At 41.8% G+C, this 24,068-nt stretch overlaps 1 protein-coding gene across 1 annotated transcript in view; it reads right to left on the bottom strand.

Annotated features, from left to right (window-relative positions):
* Nucleotides 1-1,295: 1,295 nt before the first annotated feature.
* The window catches only part of PNISR (PNN interacting serine and arginine rich protein), a 163,034-nt gene continuing 140,261 nt past the window's right edge, over nucleotides 1,296-24,068 (bottom strand). The window contains exons 10-12 of the mRNA XM_033936988.1: nucleotides 14,394-14,564; nucleotides 1,831-2,890; nucleotides 1,296-1,625 (exon numbers count right to left, since the gene is read on the bottom strand). Coding sequence (XP_033792879.1) covers nucleotides 1,595-1,625; nucleotides 1,831-2,890; nucleotides 14,394-14,564 — 1,262 coding nt within the window. The 3' untranslated portion in view covers nucleotides 1,296-1,594. The remainder of the gene's footprint in view (nucleotides 1,626-1,830; nucleotides 2,891-14,393; nucleotides 14,565-24,068) is intronic.

Here is a 24,068-nt window from a genome sequence, read left to right as displayed (position 1 = left end):
ATACGGTTAACCAAATAAGAGTACTGAACACACACTGTAAAATACAGAGTTAGACTTTCAAACATTTTTTGAACAAGTAAGTTTTCAACAATTTCCTAAAGTGCTGATAGTAGATTGAGCTTGCTTTCAGGTTACTAAAATCCTTATTCCAAATGGCATCCTGAAAAGAATCTATGAAAATATTTTTTGTATAAACAGCCTTTTACAGAAGGAAAAGCAAACTAAGTAAAATTACATTATGAGCATCCGGAATCTGCGAACATAAAATGGTCCACACGATAACCTGACCATGCACAAGACCATGTGCCACTTTGTAACATATGTATCTAAATTTGAATCTCTTTCTTGTCTCCACTGGGAGCCAATATAATTTCCAATAAAGTGTCAGTGGTCTGTCTGTCTTTAAAATTAAATTAATACTCAGAACTTCACAAATAATCTAAAAGAGGTAGTATCAAAGTAAAATTTAATAGCATGCAATTTCCACAACAAAGATGCTCTCGGCAAGAAAAAAAGACCAAAATGTAGGCCCCTAAGGCTAAAAACAAAAAAGTTAACCAAAGTTGATAGGAATACAAGAACATGAAAAAAACAAAGAAGTTTGACTGAAAAAAAAGAAAATAAAGATAGGAAGGCACTCAAAAATCAAAAAGTTTAATGTGCTTAAGAAAAGACTGACAAACAGCTTCTCAGTTCCATTGAAAACAAAAAACTGCAGGTGTGTGTTTTGATTGTAAGCTCTATCAAGTAGGGATTCTCTCTTACATGTGCTGCGTACATCTGGCAGTGCTATAGAAATGAGTAGTAGTAGGTTCCATGGATGAAATCACCTACATGTGAGAATATTATGCCTGCTTGTCCTCGAGGAATCCATGCTTCTGGTTTTTAAAGTGTAGTTTATATACAAGTATACTAATAAAGTAACATTTTAGTGGTAGTCAGTAATTTCTCAGCAGACATCTGGTATTGGGCCACAGAACAGTGAACTTAATATACTTTTGTTTGTATATGAACTCCAGTGTAATAAAAAAACCCAAAATATCTGAGGAACCACCTTCTGTCTTTGATCTCATTTTCAGGATGAGAATGGAGCTGATGAATCATATAGCTTTTCTAACTGCTCAACATTTAAATAGATTTCTTTTTTCTTTAATGATTCTTGAACACCCAAGAACTAAAGGGGAACCTTTTTTGGGGGGAGGGGGTTCTAGACTGAGTGGTAATATATTTTACTTTTATTTGCAATTGTATTGACTATGTAACCCTGATCATGGTGTAGGAACATTAACCCAAAAAAAAACCTAAAGAGTTTATTGACATCACAGTACACCCAATAATAATTTTAAGACCAGTACAACTGAAAGAGATTAGTCCATATGACAGTCTTAATAAGCACTATGTTTTTCCAAAATTTTAATACAAAGTAATCCTATTATTCACTTAACCTGGAGCAGCTTTAAGAAAACTATTTACAGATTTAAAAATGGAGTCTGGTTTCACCTACACAGCCATAATGTGCCTCTATAATGAGACAAGCCCTTAAAACTCATGGAATTTTTTAAACAAAATCATGGCATAAATGCCATATCTTTCCTCAGCGTTTACGACGGGGAGGTGTAGTTGACCTGAAAAATAAGAAAAATAGGAGAAAATCAATTTGTGTGATTAGAACAGTAATTTTACTCATTACATTGTTTTAAACTTGCACTCAGTCTTTCTCATGCTGCCAATTTTAATCAGAATTAAAACTTTCATTTATGAAAAAGCACAACACCACAATTTTACTTAAACTAAAGGAAATCAGAAAAAAATACTTAAAAAGTATACTACCTTGATCGGGACTTAGACTTGTGTTTGCGGCTTGCCTTCTTACCAGACCTTTGAGATTTCTCCAGAGAATCTGACCGGCTATGCTTCTGTTTCTTAGCTTTTTTCTCTTTGCTGACTTCTGGCGATTCAGAACTGCTCCTTCCACTAGATTCAGAGGCAGACTGTTTTTTCCTATCTTTGGTGGAACTCCTCTTGCTTTCCTGCCTAGAATCCTGCCGTGCTAGTCTAGAAGATGACAACTCATGAGAGAGGATCCTTTCACTCTCTCGTTTTCTTTTAGTCCTACTCTCGTCATGACTGCTAAGTCTGCGGTCTCTCTCTTCATCTTTAGTATGTTTCTCTCTTCTTTTATCAAGCTCTCTATCTTGATCCCTTTCCCTTTTCTTCCTATCTTTATCCATGATCTTATTGCTACTTTCTTTAATCTCTCTCTCTTTACTATCAACCTTACGTTTGTTCCTGTTTCTATTCTGGTCATCACTCCTGCGTCTGTCTCTGCTCCCCTTAGCATGTCTATCCCTTGAGTCGCTTCTACGTTTTTCCCGACTTCTTTCATGTGAAGAACTTCGATTTCTACGCCTCTCCCTTTCCAGGCTGTTTCTACTTGACCTCCTCCTCTCACTGATTTTTTCTCTGCTTCTAGTCCTCTCTCTCCTGTTCCTATGGGAGTAACTTCTGCTTCTGCTGCGCCTGGCTGTCCGTGGTGGAGATCTGCTTGGGCTATGTCTTTTCTTTCTTTTGGGTGAAGAAAAATATGATGAACTGTGGCTGCTTCCTGAACTAGAACTGTAAGAAGAACTAGATGGGCTACTACTGCTGCTGCTTCTGCTATGGTTTGTGCTGCTACTACTGCTGCTACTTCTTGACTTGCTTCCAGCTTCTTCCTTTTCTCTAGTTTCTTTTTTTATATCTACATAAACCAGAGTTTCACTCAAAGACCCCCTGTTTTCATTATCTATATCAACCTCATATTCTCTCTCTTCCTGTATTTCTGTACTCTCTTGTTCTGCAATAGCCGTTTCAATCTCTTTTTTTATTTTTTCATTCTGTAGTCTTTCCTCTGCAAAAAACAAAAACAAAAACAGAAAGAAAATCATATTGTCATCTAGTCATCCAAACAGTTTTCTTAAAGAATCCAACAAAAAAATAAACACTTTCATCCTAGTGCTAATGTGTACTGAGTTTTCAAATGTCTTTACCTATTTTTAACAAATTATAATTTACCCCCTTTTTTCCCCACTTACATATTAAAGTAACATCTTCAACAAATTGTAAACATTATTATTATTTTGGAAATCAATTTGGCCTCAAATAAATAGGATGATGGACAATCCAGTAGCCTTGACTTATGATACTATTTTATTTGGTACAACAATGAGAGCAAAAAGTCAAATTTCGTCACATAATAATAAACTTTTATTCATATTAACTGGAGTAGCAATTCAACAAATAACATGTAACTGGAAAAATTATGACAGATTAAGTTATAACTTTTGGTGGAATTCGGTATGCCATATATATATAAAATGGAGCGCACAATAGCAACACAGAAAGGTTATTTTGGTAAATTTCTGAAGATTTGGAGACCATTAGCAGATTTTTGTAATGATTAATAACATTTTCCCATAATAAGAGATTTGTTAAGTGGGGATGTGGGTGGATATTATTTTATTTACCGTACAATATGTATGAATAAATTAATGCATTTTGAAGTATTAGGTTAGAGTTTCTGAAATACGAAGGGAGGGCTTGGGTGGGGGTTATTTTATTTATATTTGTCATACATATTAAATGATTTACATATTATCTAAAACATTATAAAAATATGAATATAAATATGATATATTGTACTTAAAGTATTCATGGAAAATCAAGTGTGTGTTTATAAGATTACCGTATTTTCTCGCATATAACGCGCGCGTTATACGTGGTTTTTACGTACCGCGCATACCCTCGCACGTTATACGCGTGAGCGCGTTGTACAAAATTTTTTTTTACATAGTTCCCCCCCCCCGACGTCCGATTCACCCCCCGCAGGACCGCTCGCACCCCCACCCCGAAGGACCGCTCGCACGCACCCCCACCCCGAAGGACCGCTCGCACGCACTCCCACCCGCACCCGCACCCCCACAGCCTCCCGACCCCCCCCATCATGTACAAGCTCCTACCGGTGTTCTGCTGCTTCCTCTTTGCGGTCCCGACACCCGATACGATCGGGGCAAGAGGGAGCTCAAGCCCTCTTGCCCCAGCCAACCGCGGCACACCCGACACGATCGGGGCAAGAGGGAACTCAAGCCCTCTTGCCCCCCCGACACGATCGGGGCAAAAGGGAGCCCAAGCCCTCTTGCCCCGCCGACTCCCCAACTCCCCAACAATATCGGGCCAGGAGGGAGCCCAAGTCCTCCTGGCCCTGGCGAACCCCCCCCCTAGTTGTTCGGGCCAGGAGGGAGCTCAAACCCTCCTGGCCACGGCGACCCCCTACCCCCACCCCGCACTACATTACGGGCAGGAGGGATCCCAGGCCCTCCTGCCCTCGACGCAAACCCCCCTCCCCCCAACGACCGCCCCCCCAAGAACCTCCAACCGCCCCCCCCCAGCCGACCCGCGACCCCCCTGGCCGACCCCCACCCCCCTTCCCCGTACCTTTGTGTAGTTGGCCGGACAGACGGGAGTCAAACTCGCCTGTCCGGCAGGCAGCCAACGACGGAATGAGGCCGGATTGGCCCATCCGTCCCAAAGCTCCGCCTACTGGTGGGGCCTAAGGTGCCTGGGCCAATCAGAATAGGCCCGGGAGCCTTAGGTCCCACCTGGGGGCGGGGCCTGAGGCACATGGGCCTAATCCGACCATGTGCCCAAGGCCCCGCCCCCAGGAGGGACCTAAGGCTCCCGGGCCTATTCTGATTGGCCCCGGCGCCTTAGGCCCCACCAGTAGGCGGAGCTTTGGGACGGATGGGCCAATCCGGCCTCATTCCGTCGTTGGCTGCCTGCCGGACAGGCGGGTTTGGCACCCGTCTGTCCGGCCAACTACACAAAGGTACAGGGAGGGGGGTGGGGGTGTCGTGGGGGTCGGCCAGGGGGGTCGCGGGTCGGCTGGGGGGACGGTCGGAAGTTCTTGGGGTGGGGCGGTCGTTGGGAGGGGGGTTTGCGTCGAGGGCAGGAGGGCCTGGGATCCCTCCTGCCCGTATTGTAGTGGGGGTAGGGGGTCGCATGGCCAGGAGGATTTGGGCTCCCTCCTGGCCCGAACAACTAGCGAGGGGGGGGGTCGCCAGGGCCAGGAGGACTTGGGCTCCCTCCTGGCCCAATATTGTCGGGGAGTTGGGGAGTCGGCGGGGCAAGAGGGCTTGGGCTCCCTTTTGCCCCGATCGTGTCGGGGGTGCCGCTGTTGGCTGGGGCAAGAGGGCTTGAGCTCCCTCTTACCCCGATCGTGTCGGGGGTGCCGCGGTTGGCTGGGGCAAGAGGGCTTGAGCTCCCTCTTGCCCCGATCGTGTCGGGGGTGCCGCTGTTGGCTGGGGCAAGAGGGCTTGAGCTCCCTCTTACCCTGATCGTGTCGGGGGTGCCGCGGTTGGCTGGGGCAAGAGGGCTTGAGCTCCCTCTTGCCCCGATCGTGTCGGGGGTGCCGCTGTTGGCTGGGGCAAGAGGGCTTGAGCTCCCTCTTACCCCGATCGTGTCGGGGGTGCCGCGGTTGGCTGGGGCAAGAGGGCTTGAGCTCCCTCTTGCCCCGATCGTGTCGGGGAGTCGGGACCGCCAAGAGACAGCAGCAGGACACCGGTAGGAGCTTCTACATGATGGGGGGGGTCGGGAGCCTGTGGGGGTGCGAGCGGTCCTTCATGGTGGGGGTGCGGGTGGGAGTGCGTGCGAGCGGTCCTTCTGGGTGCGGGTGCGTGCGAGCGGTCCTTCGCGGTGGGGGTGCGAGCGGTCCTGCGGGGGGGGGGGGGGTGAATCGGACGTCGGGGGGGGGGCATCAGGCTTTCAGGGTGGGGACAAGACTTCAAGGGGGAGAGGAGAGTCGGGGCGGGCGAAAGGAGAGTCGGGGTGGCCAGAGGAGAGTCGGGGCGGGCGAAAGGAGAGTCGGGCAGCATGCGCGGTATACGGGTGTGCGCGGTATATAAAAATTTCTGTACATAGATTTGTGTTTTTCGCGCGCTATACCCGTGCGCGCGTTTTACACGAGTGCGCGTTATCTACGTGAAAATACGGTATATATATTTTTCTGATACACTTGTTGTAATATGAAAAAATGAATAAAGAAATAAAAAAAAAACAAATTGTAAACATGTTGAAATTTTGCTAATACAAATATTGATAACTGCATTTCCTCGAAGACATGATTTTCAGGCTATCCAAAATCAACAGTCATAATGCAAATTTGCAAACATTTGATCTGAGAATCTGGAGTTATTGTGTAATTAAGGATGGAATTTTCTCTAAAAGTCGGAACTCTTTTTGTTAAGTTCACAGAGGTTTTCTGTTTCTCCTATACTTTTTAACATTTTTAGGAGTTCTGTGCAGACACAGGTTTTGTCGAGTGAAGATCTTTTACTCTCTTGTGCTGATATTTTTTGGTTAATTCCAGTGGATAGGGATATTGCAAATGTCAATATTAAGATCAAGGATTATATTAGAAAACTTGAAAGATGGGCTCTGTCCTGCAAACTGAAATTAAATACAAGCAAGACAAAAGTTTTATGGTTTAATCAGTTAACTTTGGTTCTACATTGATCACACTGGAATCTGGAGTTTCTCTTAAAGTTGAAAAAACAATCAAAGAATTAGGGGTTATATTAGACCCTTCCTTTATATTTTATTTAAAAACTTCTATACTGCTACTAATGACTGGGGAGTCAATTCAGAGTTTACACGAGTTTCTGTAATGGTGTTATAATACAGTTTAAGTGCTTCTGTAAAGTTTCCATGCATGAGCTTCTGTAACGGTGTTACAATACAGGATTAAAGTGTTTCTGTGATGGTTTTCAGTACAACTTTATATGGTACTCACTGGTGATTCTGGTGCATTTAGGCATCAGGGTATGGAGCATTTACATATCTTTTACATTTAGTCTCTTTGAGTATACAGTTTTTACACATTATCTGCACCCTAAATATTCTCTAGAGAATACTATATACCCCAATGTATACATTCATCTTATTTATACCATAATAATAATAATAATAACTTTATTTTTCTATACCGCCATAGTCAAATGACTTCTAGGCAGTTCACTCATCCTATGTATATACACATACACAACATAAGCATTATGTACTAGGTTCATTCTAAATCCTACTTATTTAAAACACATAATACAATCCTAGATTTACACACATCCAGATAATTAGAGGTTCCCAGCTATTTCCTTTATGTTGCTTCCTCCCTGTATGCTGCTTTATTCATTGAAGCAGTTTGTGAAAATAATAGTCTGTATCCCTTTTTTAAACTTTTCGGCATCCTTTTCCAGTTTTAATTCCTTTAGAAGGGAGTTCCACCACATTGGAGCCATCACTGAGAAAGCACAATTACTTACCGTAACAGGTGTTATCCAGGGACTTCAGGCAGATATTCTCACATGTGGGTGACGTCATCCACGGAGCCCCAGTACGGACAGATTTAAAAGTGCATCACCACTAAGTTTTTAGAAACTTTGTGGCTGCCCGCACTGTGCATGCGCGAGTGCCTTCCTGCCTGACATAGGCTTGCAGTACATCAGTTCTGTACACAAGCTAAGAAGTGGGTGGGTTGTAAGAATATCTGCTTGCTGTCCCTGGATAACACATGTTACGGTAAGTAACTGGTTTTTATCCCAGGACAAGCAGGCAGCATATTCTCACATGTAGGACTCCCTAACTTACTAGAATGTAATGGAAGATAAGTGTTGGCCATTAAGAAAATAAATTCTGCAATACTGCTTGGCCGAGGTGACCATCCCCATCTGGAAAAAGATTCCAGACAGTAGTGAGATGTGAATGTATGAACTGAGGACCAAGTAGCAGCTTTACAGATCTCATCAATAGGAGTGGAATGTAAGAAAGCAACTGAAGCAGCCATAGCTCGGACTTTGTGTGGTGTTACATGACCTCCCAGTTGTAGCCCAGCCTGAGTATAACAGAAGGCAATACAAGCCACCAACCATGTAGAAATAGTTCTCTTGGATACTGGTCAGCTCAACTTGTTAGGATCAAGAGAGATGAACAATTGATGATATGTCCTGTGAGATTGAGTCCTTTGCAAGTAGTAAGCCAAGGCTCATTTGCAGTCTGTGTGAAGAGCCGCTTCTCCAGGATGAAAGTGAGGCTTAGGAAAAAAACACTGGAAGCACAATAGACTGATGAGATGAAATTCAGTGACTACTTTTGGAAGAAAGTTTGGATGTTTACGAAGTACTACTTTGTCATGGTGGAACACTGTGAAAGGTGGGTCCACCACCAACGCCTGAAATTCGCTCACTCGACAAGCAGATGTAAGGGAGATGAGAAAGACCACTTTCCAAGTGAGATATTTAAGATGAGCCGAAGACATTGGTTCAAAGGGAGGCTTCATGAGTTTAGCAAGAACTACAATAAGATCCCAAACCACTGGAGGCGGTTTGAGAGGTGGTTTTACATTGAAAAGTCCTTTCATAAATCTGCCCACAAGAGGATGAGGTTTAGCCTAGACTGGTCTGTGAAAAGCATTGATAGCACCTAGATGAACTCTAATAGAAATATATAGTCTTAAGGCCTGAGTTGGATAAATGTAGAAGGTAATCCAATACTGAAGATATAGAAGTGGAAACAGTATCATGATGATGAAGAGTACACCACATGGAAAACTGTGTCCATTTCTGTTGGTAGCACTGTTTTGTAGATTGTTTTCTTGACCCTCCCAGGATAAGTCAGACAGGATTGGGAAGATGACTGTCAGCCAACGTCATCCCGAGAGGTACCAATCTGTCAGGTGCAATTTCTAAAGATTGGGATGCAGAAGAGATCCTTGACTTTACATGAGAAGAGAAGGAAAATTTTTCAGGGGTACCGGATACTTGACTGAGCTGAAGTAGAAAGGAGAACCAGTGTTGTCTGGGCCACCAAGGAGCTATGAGAATCATGGTGGCCGACTTGTTTGAGCTTGATAAGGGTCTTGAGAATGAGAGGAATGGGTGGAAACGCATATAGGAACTTGTGTGTCCAATCCAGGAGGAAAGCATCTGCTTCCAGATGCTGGGGAGAGTACGGTCTAGAGCAAAACTGGGGCAGTTTGTGATTGAGAGGAGGTGCAAACAGGTCTATCTGAGTCATCCACCAAAGAGAAAATATCTGATGCAAGACTGCTGAGTTGATCGTAATCTGATGAGACTGCACTGTAATCTACTGAGAGAGTGGATGGAGAGCTTGAGACCACTGAGAAGCAAGAGACCATTGAGGTGTCCTGAGATAAAGTCTCGCAAAAGGGGTAACATGAATCGTGGAGGCCATGTGGCCCAGGAGCACCATCATCTGCCTGGCTGAGATAGATGGAAGTTGACAAATCTGAGTGCAAAGCTGAATCAAATTTTCTTGCCTTTGCTGAGGAATGCCAAGATGAATGGTATCGAGCACAGCTCAAATGAATTGCAGAGTCTGAGAGGGATGAAGTTGAGATTTGGGAAAATTGACTTCGAACCTCAACTGTTGAAGCAAGAGAATTGTTGACTATGTTGCTGCAATCACCCTCTGTGGATTGGCATCCTATATGAGCCAATCGTCAAGATAATGAAAAACCGGAAGACCTTGAGCCCATAGAGCCGCAGCCACTACTATCAGACACTTGGTGAACACTCTGGGTGAAGATGTGAGGCCAAACGGCAGAACCTTGTATTGAAAGTATTGCTGTTCTACTTTAAATATGAGGAATTTTCAGTGGGCAGGATGAATTGAAATGTGCATATAAGCTTCTTTTAGATTCAGAGAGCATAGCCAATTGTTCTGATCTAAGAAAGGATACAAAATTACCAAGGACAGGTTAAACTTTTCCTTTCATAGAAACTTTATCAGGCCCCTGAGGTCTAGAATTGGACGTAGACCTCCTGTCTTTTTCGGAATAAGAAAATATCGGGAGTAAAACCCCTGATTCCTCTGAGCAGATGAAACCTTTTCTATGGCATTCAGAAGAAGTGAAGACTATCTTTCGAAGAAGAAGGGACACCTGCTAAAGGTCAAAAGAGGACTCTCTTGGAGGATGATCTGGAGGCATAGTGATGAAATGGAGAGTATCCCTCTCGAATGACTTTTAGAACCCAGAGGTCTGATGTTCCCATCATGGATAATGTAACTGGAGCTGACCTCCGATCGGTTGAGGAAGAGGCAGAGAAAGGGAAACAGCAGCTATGCTCTCTATGAGCCCGTCAAAAAGACTGAGCAGGTTTCTGAGGAGTTGCTGGTTGAGACTCTTGTGGACGCTGTTGCTTTTGTTTCTTCTGCTGAGGCATGCGAGATGCAGTGAGTTTTGCTGAACAACACCTCTGATATGAGGAAAGCGGCTTGAATGACCAGGAAGCTGAAGGAGGTTTAGACTTGGTTTTAACCAAAGTGTTCCAACTCTTCTCATGGTCAGTGAGTTTTTATAAAGCATTTTCAACACCAAAAAGCTCATCTCCCAATCTTGATTGATATCCATATCAGAGACTCTCAACCATGTTAAACATCTTATTGCCACTGACATAGCTAAAGCTCTTGATAACTCAAAAGCATCATAAGCAGATCTTGCTGCATATCTTCTAGCAAGAGACAGAGTATGAAAGATATAAAATTCCAGAAGATGTTGTCAAGGGATATATCTATCAAAAGAAGGCAATTTTTTTAACAAGGTGCTTGACATAGCAGGAGATATAGAAATGGTAATTAATGGAGAAACAAGATAGCACCTTACTAGTAGGACATGGTGATTACTGCTCCTGCTCGACAACGAACCTGCTTCATTTTTGCTCTAAATAGAGCTCAACATTATGTCAAAATGAAGAGGTAGAGTGGCGGTAGCCCGACTGCCAGAGCCTACCTTATTAGGCAGGGAGCAATCAAAAGCTTTTTCTTGTCCTCTCCTTGGGGTGTTCCTGCAGAGCTAGACTGAGTGAAGTATCAACGTTAGGGAGCAAAATCTTGCTCAGCCCCGCAGGACCAGCGCCTCCTTTGCAGCCGTGTAAGAGGGGAACACTGGCAGCAACGCAAGCAGAGGACTCAATGTTGTCTACGGAGCTATTGGGCTTGCTGGCGCCCCAGGATTCTGCGGGTTACCTTTTGCAAAGGAGGCTTCAGGAATTTCAACGGAGGAAGGGGAATTGCCAACTCTTCAGCCTCTCGAGAGGCCCGCTGAAATCACATTGGAATCGATTTGGCCTGCATTAGATTCCCTACACAAGGTATGTCTGGGAATCTCACCACTTGTTCAAAATCAAACTTTGAAACTACAAAGATTTGAAGAGTTAAAGGTCCAAGGGGAGAAAGTTAAATCTTTAGAACAATCTGTTCAAGGAGTTCAGTCTTCTTGTACTTTAATTATTCAGGACAAATTGGTGCTTTTGAGGAAAATGGAAAAAATTTTGATAACTATACTAAGCAGCAGATTTCTGAATTTCCTGAAAACACTAACACTTATAATGTCCCCAAAAGATTTGTTCTATAAATTTAAATACCCTGAAGAAGGGCTTACTCCTCTACATAAAATATATTTTTTGTCTGTTTCTGTTAAAATAATCTTATCTTCCTCTTCAGAAGCTGCCCAGCCTATGGTTGATCCTTCGAGTCCTATGAACCTCTCAAGAATTATGGAGACTTCAGAAGTAGTAGTTTTGCGTACAACACTTCTTGTAACATTTGTATTTTAACAAGATAAGGATGCACTACTTCGCCTATTTTTTAGGTTGAAATAAGTCTCCTTTTTGAATAGTAAGATATCTATATTTTCAGATGTCTCAAGAACTACACAAATAAGAAGGAAAAGATTCTTAGAATTGAAAGAAAATGTTAAAGCATTGGGGGCTAAATTCCAATTACTTTATCCTTGTAAATGTGTGATCTATTTGGATCAGAATACTTATGTTTTTTATGAACCCTCCCAATTGTAGTTTTTTGGGGAGTAATAATGCAGGGTTCAAAATGATTCTAATTTTCAGGTCCAATTTAAAAATGAGGACGAGCTACTAATATAATTTCTTTTTTTGTCTAATTTTTTTTGTTAATATGCCATTCCCTTTGCATTTGTCCACATTAAATTTTATCTGCCACCTTTTTGGAGCATTGATGTGGTGTCCAGAAATGGTCCCTGGATGAAGACTTGGGCAAAGCTCAGACTGGACTGAGGCTGTATATGCATTAGAGCAGGTGTTTCTACCGGTGTTAACTGCAGCATCTCAACAAGTTCCTTCTGTAACAGTTCTCAAAGCTGATTCTGCAGAGACAACACCAGTACCAATATTACATGTGGTACAGAAGGCACAGGCATTGTTTGATGTTGAGGCATTGGTGACCTCGATGTCGAGGCACAACTCAGAGGAGAAACCAACTGTAGCGATGGCAACCTGGTCTTGGGTGTGCCTACACTGCAAATTGTTTGATGGGATCGATGCCTGGGATGAAGTTGATGCATGCCTGGAGGGAGACAAGTGTTTATGCTTCTTAAGGACTGAGGAAGAACAGGGGATATGGGAGGTCTTTCCCTTTAAAATAACTGAACCTATGTTAAGATATAACTGAACCTATGAAAAGATATTTAGAAACAGAAACATGATGGCAGATAAAGGCCAAATGGCCCATCCAGTCTGCCCATCTGCAGTAACCATTATCTCTTCCTCTAAGATCCCAAAGGACTATCCCAGGCTTTCTTGAAATCAGACAGTCTCCACCACCTCTAATGTTAGCCTGTTCCACGCATCTACCACTTTCTGTACAAAAGTATTTCCTTATTTATATACCCTGCAAATTAAGTCATCTTTATCAGTCCAATTATGATTGTATTATACGACAGGTGTATATGGATCTGCAAAAGTGGAAGGGACTTTGGATATCCTGGTGGGGTAGAATTTCAGTACTAAAAATAAATGTACTGTGTGCCTTTTATTTTTGTTTCAAACACTGCTCATACTGGTACCAAGAGAGTTGGCAAAGGAAATTTTTCAAATTTTTTTTTTTTTTTTGGGGGTGTGTGGGAAATCTGAAACTCGCAAAAAAATTTTTATGGGCACCTATAGATCATAGGGGAAGGGCTGTCCTAAGTTAACTTGGTACTATCAAACAGCACAGTTGTAGTTCATATTGGACTAGTCAGCAACTGTAGGTAATTTATTAGGGGGTTCAACTAGAATAATTTTTTGTAGACCATAGCTTTTGGAGATATTGGATGGGTTCTAGAATAGGGAACAGGTCACTGTGCCCTAAACTAATATGTTATAAGATGTCCAATGCATTGAAATAATGATCTGTCTAAATGTAAATGCTGACACGAGCAAAACTAAATAATTTTGATAACCAAGTCATATTGTTACTAGGGAAAAATTACTAATGAAATAAGATTGACAAGAAATCATGTGATCAAAACTAACCAAAAGAACATTGATACAGTATGCAATTTATCAGTGGATCTTACTGAAATAATTGCATTGTAATTGGAATATATACTAACTTATGTATGAATAATAAATGAAGTGATGTCATAAACCTAATAAAATGGTCAGTCACTTGTGATTCGGGGAGATTCTTTGTTGGTATTCTACCAGTTAGTAGATCGCCAAGAACTCCCAAAGCCTTGATGTTTAAACTACAATTCATTGGTGGTCTCTAGAGATGGAAGGAAGGGCTGAGGGGCTATGAAACCTGTCCATATAGTTATTCAGAGCAAACAATTTCATCCTTTTTGCTTATAGAAAACAAATTCCTTCTTTCTTTCTCCCTCTACATAATTGTGCAAAAGGTAAATTAAAAAGAGAAATTAATATAGGGTAGCCATAAGAAAGTTACCTATCTATAACAGAAGTTCTCCATGAACAGCAGGATAAATCAACCACAGATAATGGCATCATGAGCTGAAGACAACTAGTGTCAAAGCTCAAGCCTCTGGTTTCTCAGAGCAGCTGCTGCTAGCAACATGGATCAGACTCAGCAGAGCAGAAGATTTCTCATAGCAAGAGCCTAGTCACTGCTCAGAGAATTCCTGAGACGCCTTGGGGCAAATCACTGGATATGAAAACCAAAGGCATGCTTCCAGTACTGTAGACAAAAGGATCTCTCTGGATGAGGGTCTAGTTACTGTTAATGGAGATGGCAAGACCCCTCAAAAAGAGTCCAGTTATAGAGTTGCAGATGAGGATTCCCTTAGTAAGTAGGTTTCACCGTCACATTATGGAGGTGCTCAGTAAATGCAAAGAGCTTCAGGGTATGCGCGTGGCTGTTTATATCCTGCTTATACATGGAGAACATAATATGAACAAATAAATATTGGAAAGAACAAATTATCTCAAAGGAAGTTTAAAACCCTCTTCTATTAGTTTCTAAAAATATTTGACTAGCATCCAAGTTTTCTAGATATTTTCTACCTCTGAATAGAACAGAATAGAATTTACCTTCCAACTGTTTTTCCATTAACATTTGCAGTTCTCTTTCTTTTCTCCAAAAAGCTTCTTGCTTTTGTCTTATTCTGTGTCGCAATTCTTCATCATCAGTATCAGATGATTCGGAGCCTTTCTCACTCCTCTCATCTTCACTGTCTCCTGATCCATAACCACCCAGTCCACCTGCGTGCATAAAGCCCAGTCTATCACAAGGTACCAGTAGGCCTCTTTTAAAATACTTTTTTTCAGTGAGCTGAAAGCCTAAAGGAGTATATCTCCTTATTCTCATCTGTAATCCATCTTTCATGGAGACAGGTTTTCAAACAATGAGAAATGTACAAGAACCCCATATATGAAGTAATCCTTTTGCTCTCTTACTGACTTCTGGAACTTTTCAGATCTCCCATGAAAACAGCCATTCTAAACTTAAGCAACTGTGTAGAATGCAACACACACCAAAAGCCAATAGCACATGTGGGACTCTGTCATATCAATCATCTCAGAATGATTTATCTCTCATTAGCTGAACCTGAATTTAAGCTCCTTCAAAAATACCACATGGGTATTTTTTGTTGTGCAAAAATTCTCTGCATATTAAGGTACAGGTTACTGGAAGAGTAATTCCAGCCTGAAGTGATCCTTATTCATTAAAAACAAATACTATAATGCTGTATGATTCATTTTTTGCTTGTGTAAAAATGTATTTTGCTTGTATAAAAATGTATTTTAACATTTTATGTATGTAACCATTTTGTAAACCGGTTTGATATAAAACGGTATAGAAATTTTTTAAATAAATAAATTATAATAAACATTATAAATGTAAAAGTAATGGGTTGAGATTATAATGGCACCTTATTCTTGAAATCCAAAGTCCACTTAGCACACTTATCAATGTAAACCATGACTAGATTTTTTAATATATTTTTTTTATTACTATTTACACATTTAAGTCACTTCCTGCACACTAAAGCTAGTTTTGGGTTTTCAGAAATCCTCACTCTAATATAAACATGCAACTATTCAGAACATATAGATTTTTTTCAAAATTTTAGCTTTGGTAATACATAAAAGACATCCATTCAGAAAGGGAAATAGTTCTCAGTATACGTGGACATGAGCCAGGAGAGCAATTCATAGTGTTATATTTTACTGTTAATTCAAAAAATAAAGGGGGAAATTTCGTGAATTAATCCTCTGTCAACAGAAATGCTGCAATTTTCACCAAAAAATCCCATGCAGACAAATACAAATCCTACAAATTCAACAGAACTACTATCATAATGTAAAAGTTATTTAAAAGTTTGCTTATAGATCAGCTCTTCACAAATACCACCCATGAAGTTACAATTAGTTGTTTACTTTCTCTTCTAATCATAGCATACAATTTTCCACACAATCCACCACGTATATAAAAAACATTTATATATATATATAGAGAGAGAGAGAGATCAATATGTGCAAAGAAAACATTCATTTATAGACATTTATTTATTTATATATCGCAATAATTTCAGTTCAATGAGGTTAACAGAAAAAGAAAACTGAATATAAATAAAATTGTAAACCTCAATCCTGACACAGGCCATGTTTTGCAATAGCTGCTTCAGTTATTGCATCACCAAAAAGGTGTTCCTGAAGAGAGAACAGTGTAGCAATATCTACAAGAAAATCTTAACAAATCCAAAAACTGCTTCTCAGTATAATCAAAAACATACCTATGGCTCTCGGGATAGTACTTCATAGCTTAACAATTACTTTGAAATGAGTGAAACCCCCCCCACACACACACACACACACACAAAAGTGGCAACAAAAAGGCTCCAATGATAAGGATGGTGATGTCAAAGGCATGCTAGCGGATAAAAAATACCAAACTCCACCCACAAAAACAAGGATAAATAAAAATAAACCCACATCAATGTTGAAAATCCAAAGTCACAGAAACGCCCCACCCACCTCACGGTTTAATCCAGCAGGATGCATAGAATTCACTGCTGTTACTTCGTCCACAGCACTTGGGATAAATCTCTACCACAGGGTAGGGTGGGGGTTTCCAAATGCACATACAGTGGAACCTTGGTTTATGAGCATAATTTGTTCCAGAAGCATGCTCGCAAACCTTATTGCTCTTATATCAAAGCAAGTTTCCCCATAGGAAGTAAGGGAAACTCGCTTGATTGGTTCCCCCCCCCCCCCGAAGCCACCAGCATCGCTCCCCCCCCACCTCACCCGTGAACCTGCACCCCCCCCTCCGCCTGCCCGAACAAAGCTTTAACCCATCTGGCACCGAAGAGAGCGAGAACCAGAAGGCCTTGAACATGCACAGATGCTCAAGGTCCAGACGACAGGAAGGATCTTCATTCACCGGCACGTCCTGTGGGCTGCGTGCCGGTGCCAGATGGGGTAAGGCTTCTGTTTGGGTGGAGGGTGCCGGTTAGCGCGGGGGAGAAAGCGATGCTTGTAAATCAAGTCAATGCTCAGTTTGCGAGTCACGATTTGCGAGAATGTTTTGCTCATCTTGCAAAACACTCTTAAACTGCGTTACTCGCAAACCGAGGTTTGCCTATATTTCAAATCCAGCAAACTATATAAATGATCTTGCCAACATTGTACCAAAGGTGCTTTCAGGACTTCTGTGTGCTTCTGACTACTCAATTGTGATCCATTCCATGGACAAAGGAACACACTGGTATTTACTACTGGCACCTTTTCCACCATGCTCTCTCCAGGCATGGGCAGCACAAACTATCACTGAATGTGATAGGGTGTCAGGCTGCTCCATTGCTAATATTTCCCTCTACTTTGTGCACAACAGCAGCAGTGTTTCATTGGATATTACATTTTCTAAAGCAGAGCAGGGCCAGTCTTGTGAGATGAGCTGCCTAGATCTGGCCACAAATGCTCCAGGCCTAGGTGAGCAATGAACATTCAGAAGGAATGCTATTGTTACATGATAAAAACATACCTCTTCACTTAACTCCCCTGCCCATGACCGATGGATTACAAAGAAATGTATACTGTACTAGATCTCAGTATGTGTCACATTAGGATAAAAACTTGTCTTGAAAAATCTTCCACTGTAACTATGGTAAATTTAACCTATAAACTGTACATTATGTATATTGGTATTGGATCCCCGTGTGTCGTTAGGATAAAAACTTATTGAAAAATCTTGTACTGATAAGGATAACTATGAAAAATTGTAACCTGTAAACTCTATATTATGTTTACTGGTATTAGACCCCTAGTATATATAGAATTAGGATACAACCTTGTATCGTAAATTTTGTACTGTAGTCAAATTGTAACCTGTTAACTGTATATTATGTATGCTTGACCTGTAACTTATTCTGAGTTCTTTGGGGAAAATAGGATAGAAAACGAATTAAATAAATTATAGATGATGAGGGCCACCGCGTGAGCAGACTGCTGGGCACGATGGACCACTGGTCTGACCCAGCAGTGGCAATTCTTATGTTCAAGAAGCTAATTACCAGCTTGTTGACATCATCTATTATAAGGAGCTATTGCAGGATGCCACTCCCCACCTGCAGGATATTATCCATACCACATTGATGAAGTGCTAGATTCACTAAGACCACAGATCAGATCGGATCCGTGGCGCTGTTTCACGAAGCACCCTCATGCAAATGAGGGCGATCGGAATCACACCCCCAACCGACCACACGGATTGCTCTCCAGCGATCCCGACACATGCGCAGACCATCTTCTTTGTCTGTAGATGGTCTGCGCATGTGCTGGTCCTCCATGCCCGGCAGAGCTGGAAACTTATTACTTTTTTACTTTACTTCGCAAGCCCATGGTTTTGACCCGCGGATTAAAATCACGGGCTTGCACTGCAGAGAAGGGCAGGAGAGTCGGGGCAGAGAGCAGGGTGGCGAGTAATCGATCGAGGGCTGTCTCGGGGGCCAGTATGTCAAAGCCACGGCTGATCACCTGAAGTTCACTGGCGGGGTTAAGGCTTTGATTAGCAGAATTGGGGCAGAGAGCAGGAGAAGTAGGATGGAGGCAGAGAGCAGGGTTTTTCTCAAGAGACTGATCCTCACCAGTCGCTCGTTTTTGGATCGGCCAGCCCAATTGGGTGCCTTCTTTAATTTGGTGAATTGTGTCCTTCCTACTTTGCATGCCATTTTCCCTCATTTGCATGTGCGGATCGGATTGGAGGAAGATCGGCCACAAGGTTGGAATCGGGTTGGAGGAAAATCGGGTCGCAAAGTGGTCAGGACACGATCGGTGTCCTTAGTGAATCTAGCCCTAAGTCCCTCGAGAGAGATATATTTTATTCCCCAAATTCTTAAGTCTGCTGTGATACCTCCTAGATGTTCAGTAGTTTCTGGCATTGAGCATTTCTATGAATTTGGGTTTTGAAACATTTTAGAAATTTTTAGTAGTTTGACTTGGGTTTTGGGTTTCTGGCTTGATGTTTTTTAATTTTTCCCCTCATTTTCTGTCAGTGGAGCATGGGTTATTTTATCCAATAGCATGCCTTTGATATCACCACCCCTATCATCAAAGCCTTTTGCAGGGCATCTGTTTCACTCATTTCAATGTAATGGTTGAGCTATAAGTTGCAGTCTGGAGGCGCCACAGCCAAGACCGGATTAATACTATATTGGGCCCTAGGCAAATGTATATTTGTGGGACCCCCAACCCACTTTCACTTGTCAAGTAGTAGCAGGGAAAGATGGAGAGCCTAGCTGCGAGTATGATAGAAGTAATAGTTTGTGAGCAAGGATCGGGACTATGCAAGCCCATGCTTTGAATGGAGAAGCTTAATGGGTAGAGCGTGAGAGAAACCAATTTCAAACTTGGTTTCAGTCCTGGATTTCTGCAAACTCCATCCTGGTCCATTATGGGATCTGAAGTGCTGGTTTCACTTAGTGGTATCAGGGATTACAAACAGAACATAGTTCAGACATTACTTTTGAGTATTTTAGATCACTGTTCTTCAACTGACGGTCCGCAGAAAATTTCTGCCGGTCCGCGCAGGGCTGGCGAGATCAAGTCGGCAGTTAAATTTCCTGCCGACAGTGGTTCCTGCCGACAGCTGTTCCTCCCAGCCTCAGGCAATCAAGACAGGCTGTTGATGTCGGGGCCTTCCCTCTGTGAGTTTCGCCTGTTCGGAAACAGGAAGTTGAAACAAAATAGGCGGGACTAAGAGAGTGAAGGTCCCAACGTCGGCAGCCTGTCTTGATCGCCGCCCCTGTCGAGTTGCTGAAAAGGGCCACGGGGAAGGTGCAAGTGGAAGGGAGAGAGCTGCAGGTACAAGAGAGATGGTCAGCGTGTGCAAACAAGATCATGAGGAGCCTTCAACAGTGGCTGTCTCCCCTCCAAGCAGCTCTCCTACTTGCCAGGGCAGTGATTCACTGGCAACTTCCTCTTTCCTCAGAGGCAACAACGGACCCAAGGCTGCCTAAGTAAATCACTGCTGCAGGCAAGTACTGAGTACTGTTAGAAGGGGAGGAAGCCACTGTAGGAGGCTGGGAAGCTGCTGGATAAAAGGGGAGCTGCTACTGGACCTGGAGGGAGGTAGAAGGAGAGATGCTGCTGGGAGGGGAGGAAGGAAAGGGATGGGAAGAGAGTTAATGTTGGATAGGGGGAGGAGGGAAGGGAGAATGAAAAAAGGAAGGAAACAGCTGGCAGGGAGATTACAGGAGGGGAAGGGGGTCAGGGTGGAATGGCGAGATCAGATGAGGGACAGAGGAGAGAGAGGAATAAGAAAGTAGAGAGAGATTGATGCTGGAAAGGGGGGTCAGCAGAGAAATGAGAGGGATAAAGATGCTAGATCTGGTGTAGGAGAGATAAAATTGAAGAAAGCAGTGAAGCTGGAATGAATGATGTAAAAAGGAGAGAGGAGGCACAGGCTGGATGGACAGGGGCAAAGGGCATAGAAAGAAGTCAGATACATATGGAAGGGGGAGAGGGCAGACAGTGGATGGAACGGGCAGATGCTGGATTGAAGAGACAGGGCAGACGCTGGAAGGAAAAGAGTGAAAAGAAGATGAAAGCAGAAACCAGAGACAACAAAAGGTAGAAAAAAATAATTTTATTTCTATTTTGTCATTAGAATATATCAGATTTTAAATATATATCCTGCTAGAGACATAACTGGAGACTGCAGTATTCTGTTAGCATGATATTTCTGTGTAGCATTCTATAATAACTTGGCTTCTTCAGTTTTCTTGATAGTAGAGGGGATATATGTGAAGGGGAGACGAGACAGGGGTTTTGTTGGTCCGTCCTTTGTATATTTGTATTTATAAAATCATTACATTACATTACATTACATAAGTGATTTCTATTCCGCTTGTGCCTTGCGGTTCTAAGCGGATTACATGTTAGAAGACTGGACATTTCCAGTAGCATTGCAGTACATATAAACAAGAATGCGTTAAGTTACAATTGTTGTTCTGGACTTTTCCAGGATAAATTGGTAGTAGATAGTAGATAGTGATAGGTTGTTTAGACGAATAGAGATAATATTGTCCGGATTCTGTTGTTTAGACGAGTAGAGATAATACTGTTCGGATTTGGGTGTTGCTGGTGGTGGTGTTTGGGTAGTCATGAGAGCATTATCTTAAACTTTTGTGAGGTTATGATGATGGGAAGTGTTTTTTGAAGAGATGAGTTTTGATTTCTTTTCGGAATGTTTTAATGTCTATTGATTTGGTCAGTAGATTGGTGATGGTAGTATCGATCTTTGCTGCCTGTGTCGCTAAAAGGCTGTCATATAGTTTCTTTCGTCGTGTTCCTTTGAGAGGGGGGTGAGTGAATAGGCTCTGGGTTCTCCTTGATCTGTGTGAGAGGTTACGGTGTAGTCTGTTGTTTAGGTAGCTGGGTGCTGTTCCATGTATTACCTTGTATAGTAGACAGTAGAATTTGAACTGAGATCTTGCTTTTATTGGTAGCCAGTGTGAGTCTAAGTATGCTTTGGTGATGTGGTCGTATTTGCCCAGTGAGTAGATGATTCTGAGGGCCGTGTTCTGAACTGTCTGCAGTTGTTTTATCATGTAATTTGGGCATGGTAGGTATAGGCTGTTACAGTAGTCTACAATACTCAGTACTAGGGATTGTACTAATATCTTGTATTGATCTTTGTTGAAGAATTTTCTTATTTTTCTTAGGTTACGTATTGTGAAGAATGCTCTTTGGATGATTTTGTGGATTTGAGACTGCATTGTGCAATTTCTGTCTAGTAGGATTCCCAGGATTTTGAGTGTGCTTTGCATTGGGTACTTGATTGTGTTTACTTCTAGTTCTGTGAGAGAAGGTTTTTTTTTCCCTTTCCAGTAGTAGGAATTTAGTTTTCTCCGAGTTCAGTTTTAGTTTATGACTTGACATCCATTTTTCTACCGTTTCCATTATCATTTTCAGGTAGTTTGTGGATAAGGGGTCTTGAATATTAAAGGGGAGGAGGATAGTTATATCATCTGCGTAGCTGAATGATACTGTGTTTAGGGCGTCTACGCTCAGAAACGGATCCTGGCTACCACATATGCAAGACATTTCTTTAATTGAAGTTAGAGTTTTAAATTGCTTAAAAAAATGTTTAAAAAATTTTTTCAAATAAGCCGTATTTATTGGCCAATGATTGGAGCAGGGGCTGTTTGACTACGCGGATCCTTCCAGTCTGTGATTCACGACTGAGCGTAGGCTCCGTTTCTGAGGCCTGAGTTCTTGGATAATACTGGGCTTTGTGTTGTGATATGTAGGTTCCAGTTTAAAGCAGTATTATATATAAAAGATTTTTGGATTAGTTTATATGCTGCTGGGATAACTAGTGTTAGGATCTATATCTTATAAACATTACAGAAAGCTTTTGAAGACTTTCTTTTCTCCAAATTCTTGGCCAGCTTAATTTCTTTGCATTACATTATTTTTTTATTTCTGTATTTTTCCATAGCACAATCTTTTGTTAACCGCATTGAATTAATGGTTATGCGGTCTAGAAATCTGCTATTTTGTTATGTTATGATTTAAGTTCAAAAACAGGACTCATCAAAAAGTCTCCCTCCTAGAGCTGGGTAACTTGGCAGCTCTGCAGCAGTGGGCTGAGAATCAGGGAAGCTTGGCAAATCATGTTCACTCTCTATTGCCTCTGGTACATACCAGAGATTAAGAGGTGGACTGCTCAAGAGTGAGATTTAAGGGCAATGTGTACAAGATATAAATTTACAAAAATTTTTACAAGTGAAAAAAGTTCACAAAAATAAAAGGCAAAATAAAATATTATAGATTTATTTATTGCTTCTGACAGGATACAGGCAGAGTGGAGATAGTATTAGGACACTGTTTAAGAAATTTGCCTAGGGAATTTAATAGTTAACAGGGTAGACTCCTTGAGCTGAAAACTTCCTACCATTTAGTTTACGTACAGGTACCATTCCAGCCCAGATTTTCAAAAGGAAAGCTTTATTTATATGACTGTTTTCCCCAGAGACACAGAAACACAAACAACTGCATGTATTCTCTAGCTCTCTTTTCTAGTGGTCAGATGCTCCTTCAGGCATTTCCCCTTCTCCCTACAAGGCATGTCCATCATTATTTGCTGCCAGTTCTTATCCTGAGCTGTTGGCAAACCCTTCACATTTCCCCCCTTCTTAAGTCCTAATACAAACCCCCATCTCCTATTCTCTCCAAAGACCCTGTGCAGAGATCTGCTTCTTCCACAGGTTTTGCAGCTCCGCCCCTCTTTCCTGTAACTAGAGCAGCCTTCCCTTTGGATCAGCGCTGGGGGGAGGGGGATCAAGGAAAGCTGTAGTGGGATAAACTCTGAAAAATATTCACACACTTATCCATCCTTCTGGCTTCGAGTTAATGTACAACATTTTAGAATCCTGAAAAAATCCAGACAGTTTGCAATCCTAGCCTCCTGAATTGTAAGCATATCTGATAGGGCCCCCTTAAATTTGGGGGTCCAAGGCACATGCCTAGACTGCCTATGCATTAATCCAGCTATGGTCACAGCTATGTTTTTGATTGTATTGAGAAGCAGTTTTTAGATTTAAGATTTTCTTGTGGATATTGCTACACTGTTTATTCTTTTTACCGGAATACATTTTTGGAAATTTTACACAGCTTGACATCCTAAAAAAGTTATTGTGAAACATGGACCATGTCAGGGCCGAGGTTTAAAATTTTATTTATAAGAGTAGATAGATGAATGAATGTTCTGTAAGGTAGGGTATTCTCCCCATGCTCACAAAGCCATGCAGAAGGAATCCACTCCAGCTTTTCAAAACCGCCTCCTTCACTTTGTACCAAAGCAGCCGATAGCCCTACATAGAAACATATTCAAAGGAGAGGTATGGGGAAACTCCCCAAACTACAACTCTGCTCTTAAAATATAACTTCAACCAACAAACCCAAGCAGAAAGAATAAACAAAATATCAAATATGAAAAAAATCTTTCAATAGACAAGGATACCTACACCCAGTATATCATTTTCTCTACCATAATCTCCCCAACCCTGTAATGTCCTGTCTAAATTAGATTGTAAGCTCTTGTGGGGGGGCCATTAATAAGGTATTATAATGAATAATCAGCATTTTTCCCTACTTACTTAATATATATTGTTTTGTGGGTGGGAGGTGGGTTTTGTGGTTTTCATTATCAAATTGTAAAACAAATGATCTAAATTATTATATGATATATATTATATT

The sequence above is a fragment of the Geotrypetes seraphini genome, chromosome 3, assembly GCF_902459505.1.
Source record: "Geotrypetes seraphini chromosome 3, aGeoSer1.1, whole genome shotgun sequence".
NCBI lineage: Eukaryota > Metazoa > Chordata > Amphibia > Gymnophiona > Dermophiidae > Geotrypetes > Geotrypetes seraphini.
This window is presented reverse-complemented; position numbering and strand designations above follow the sequence as displayed.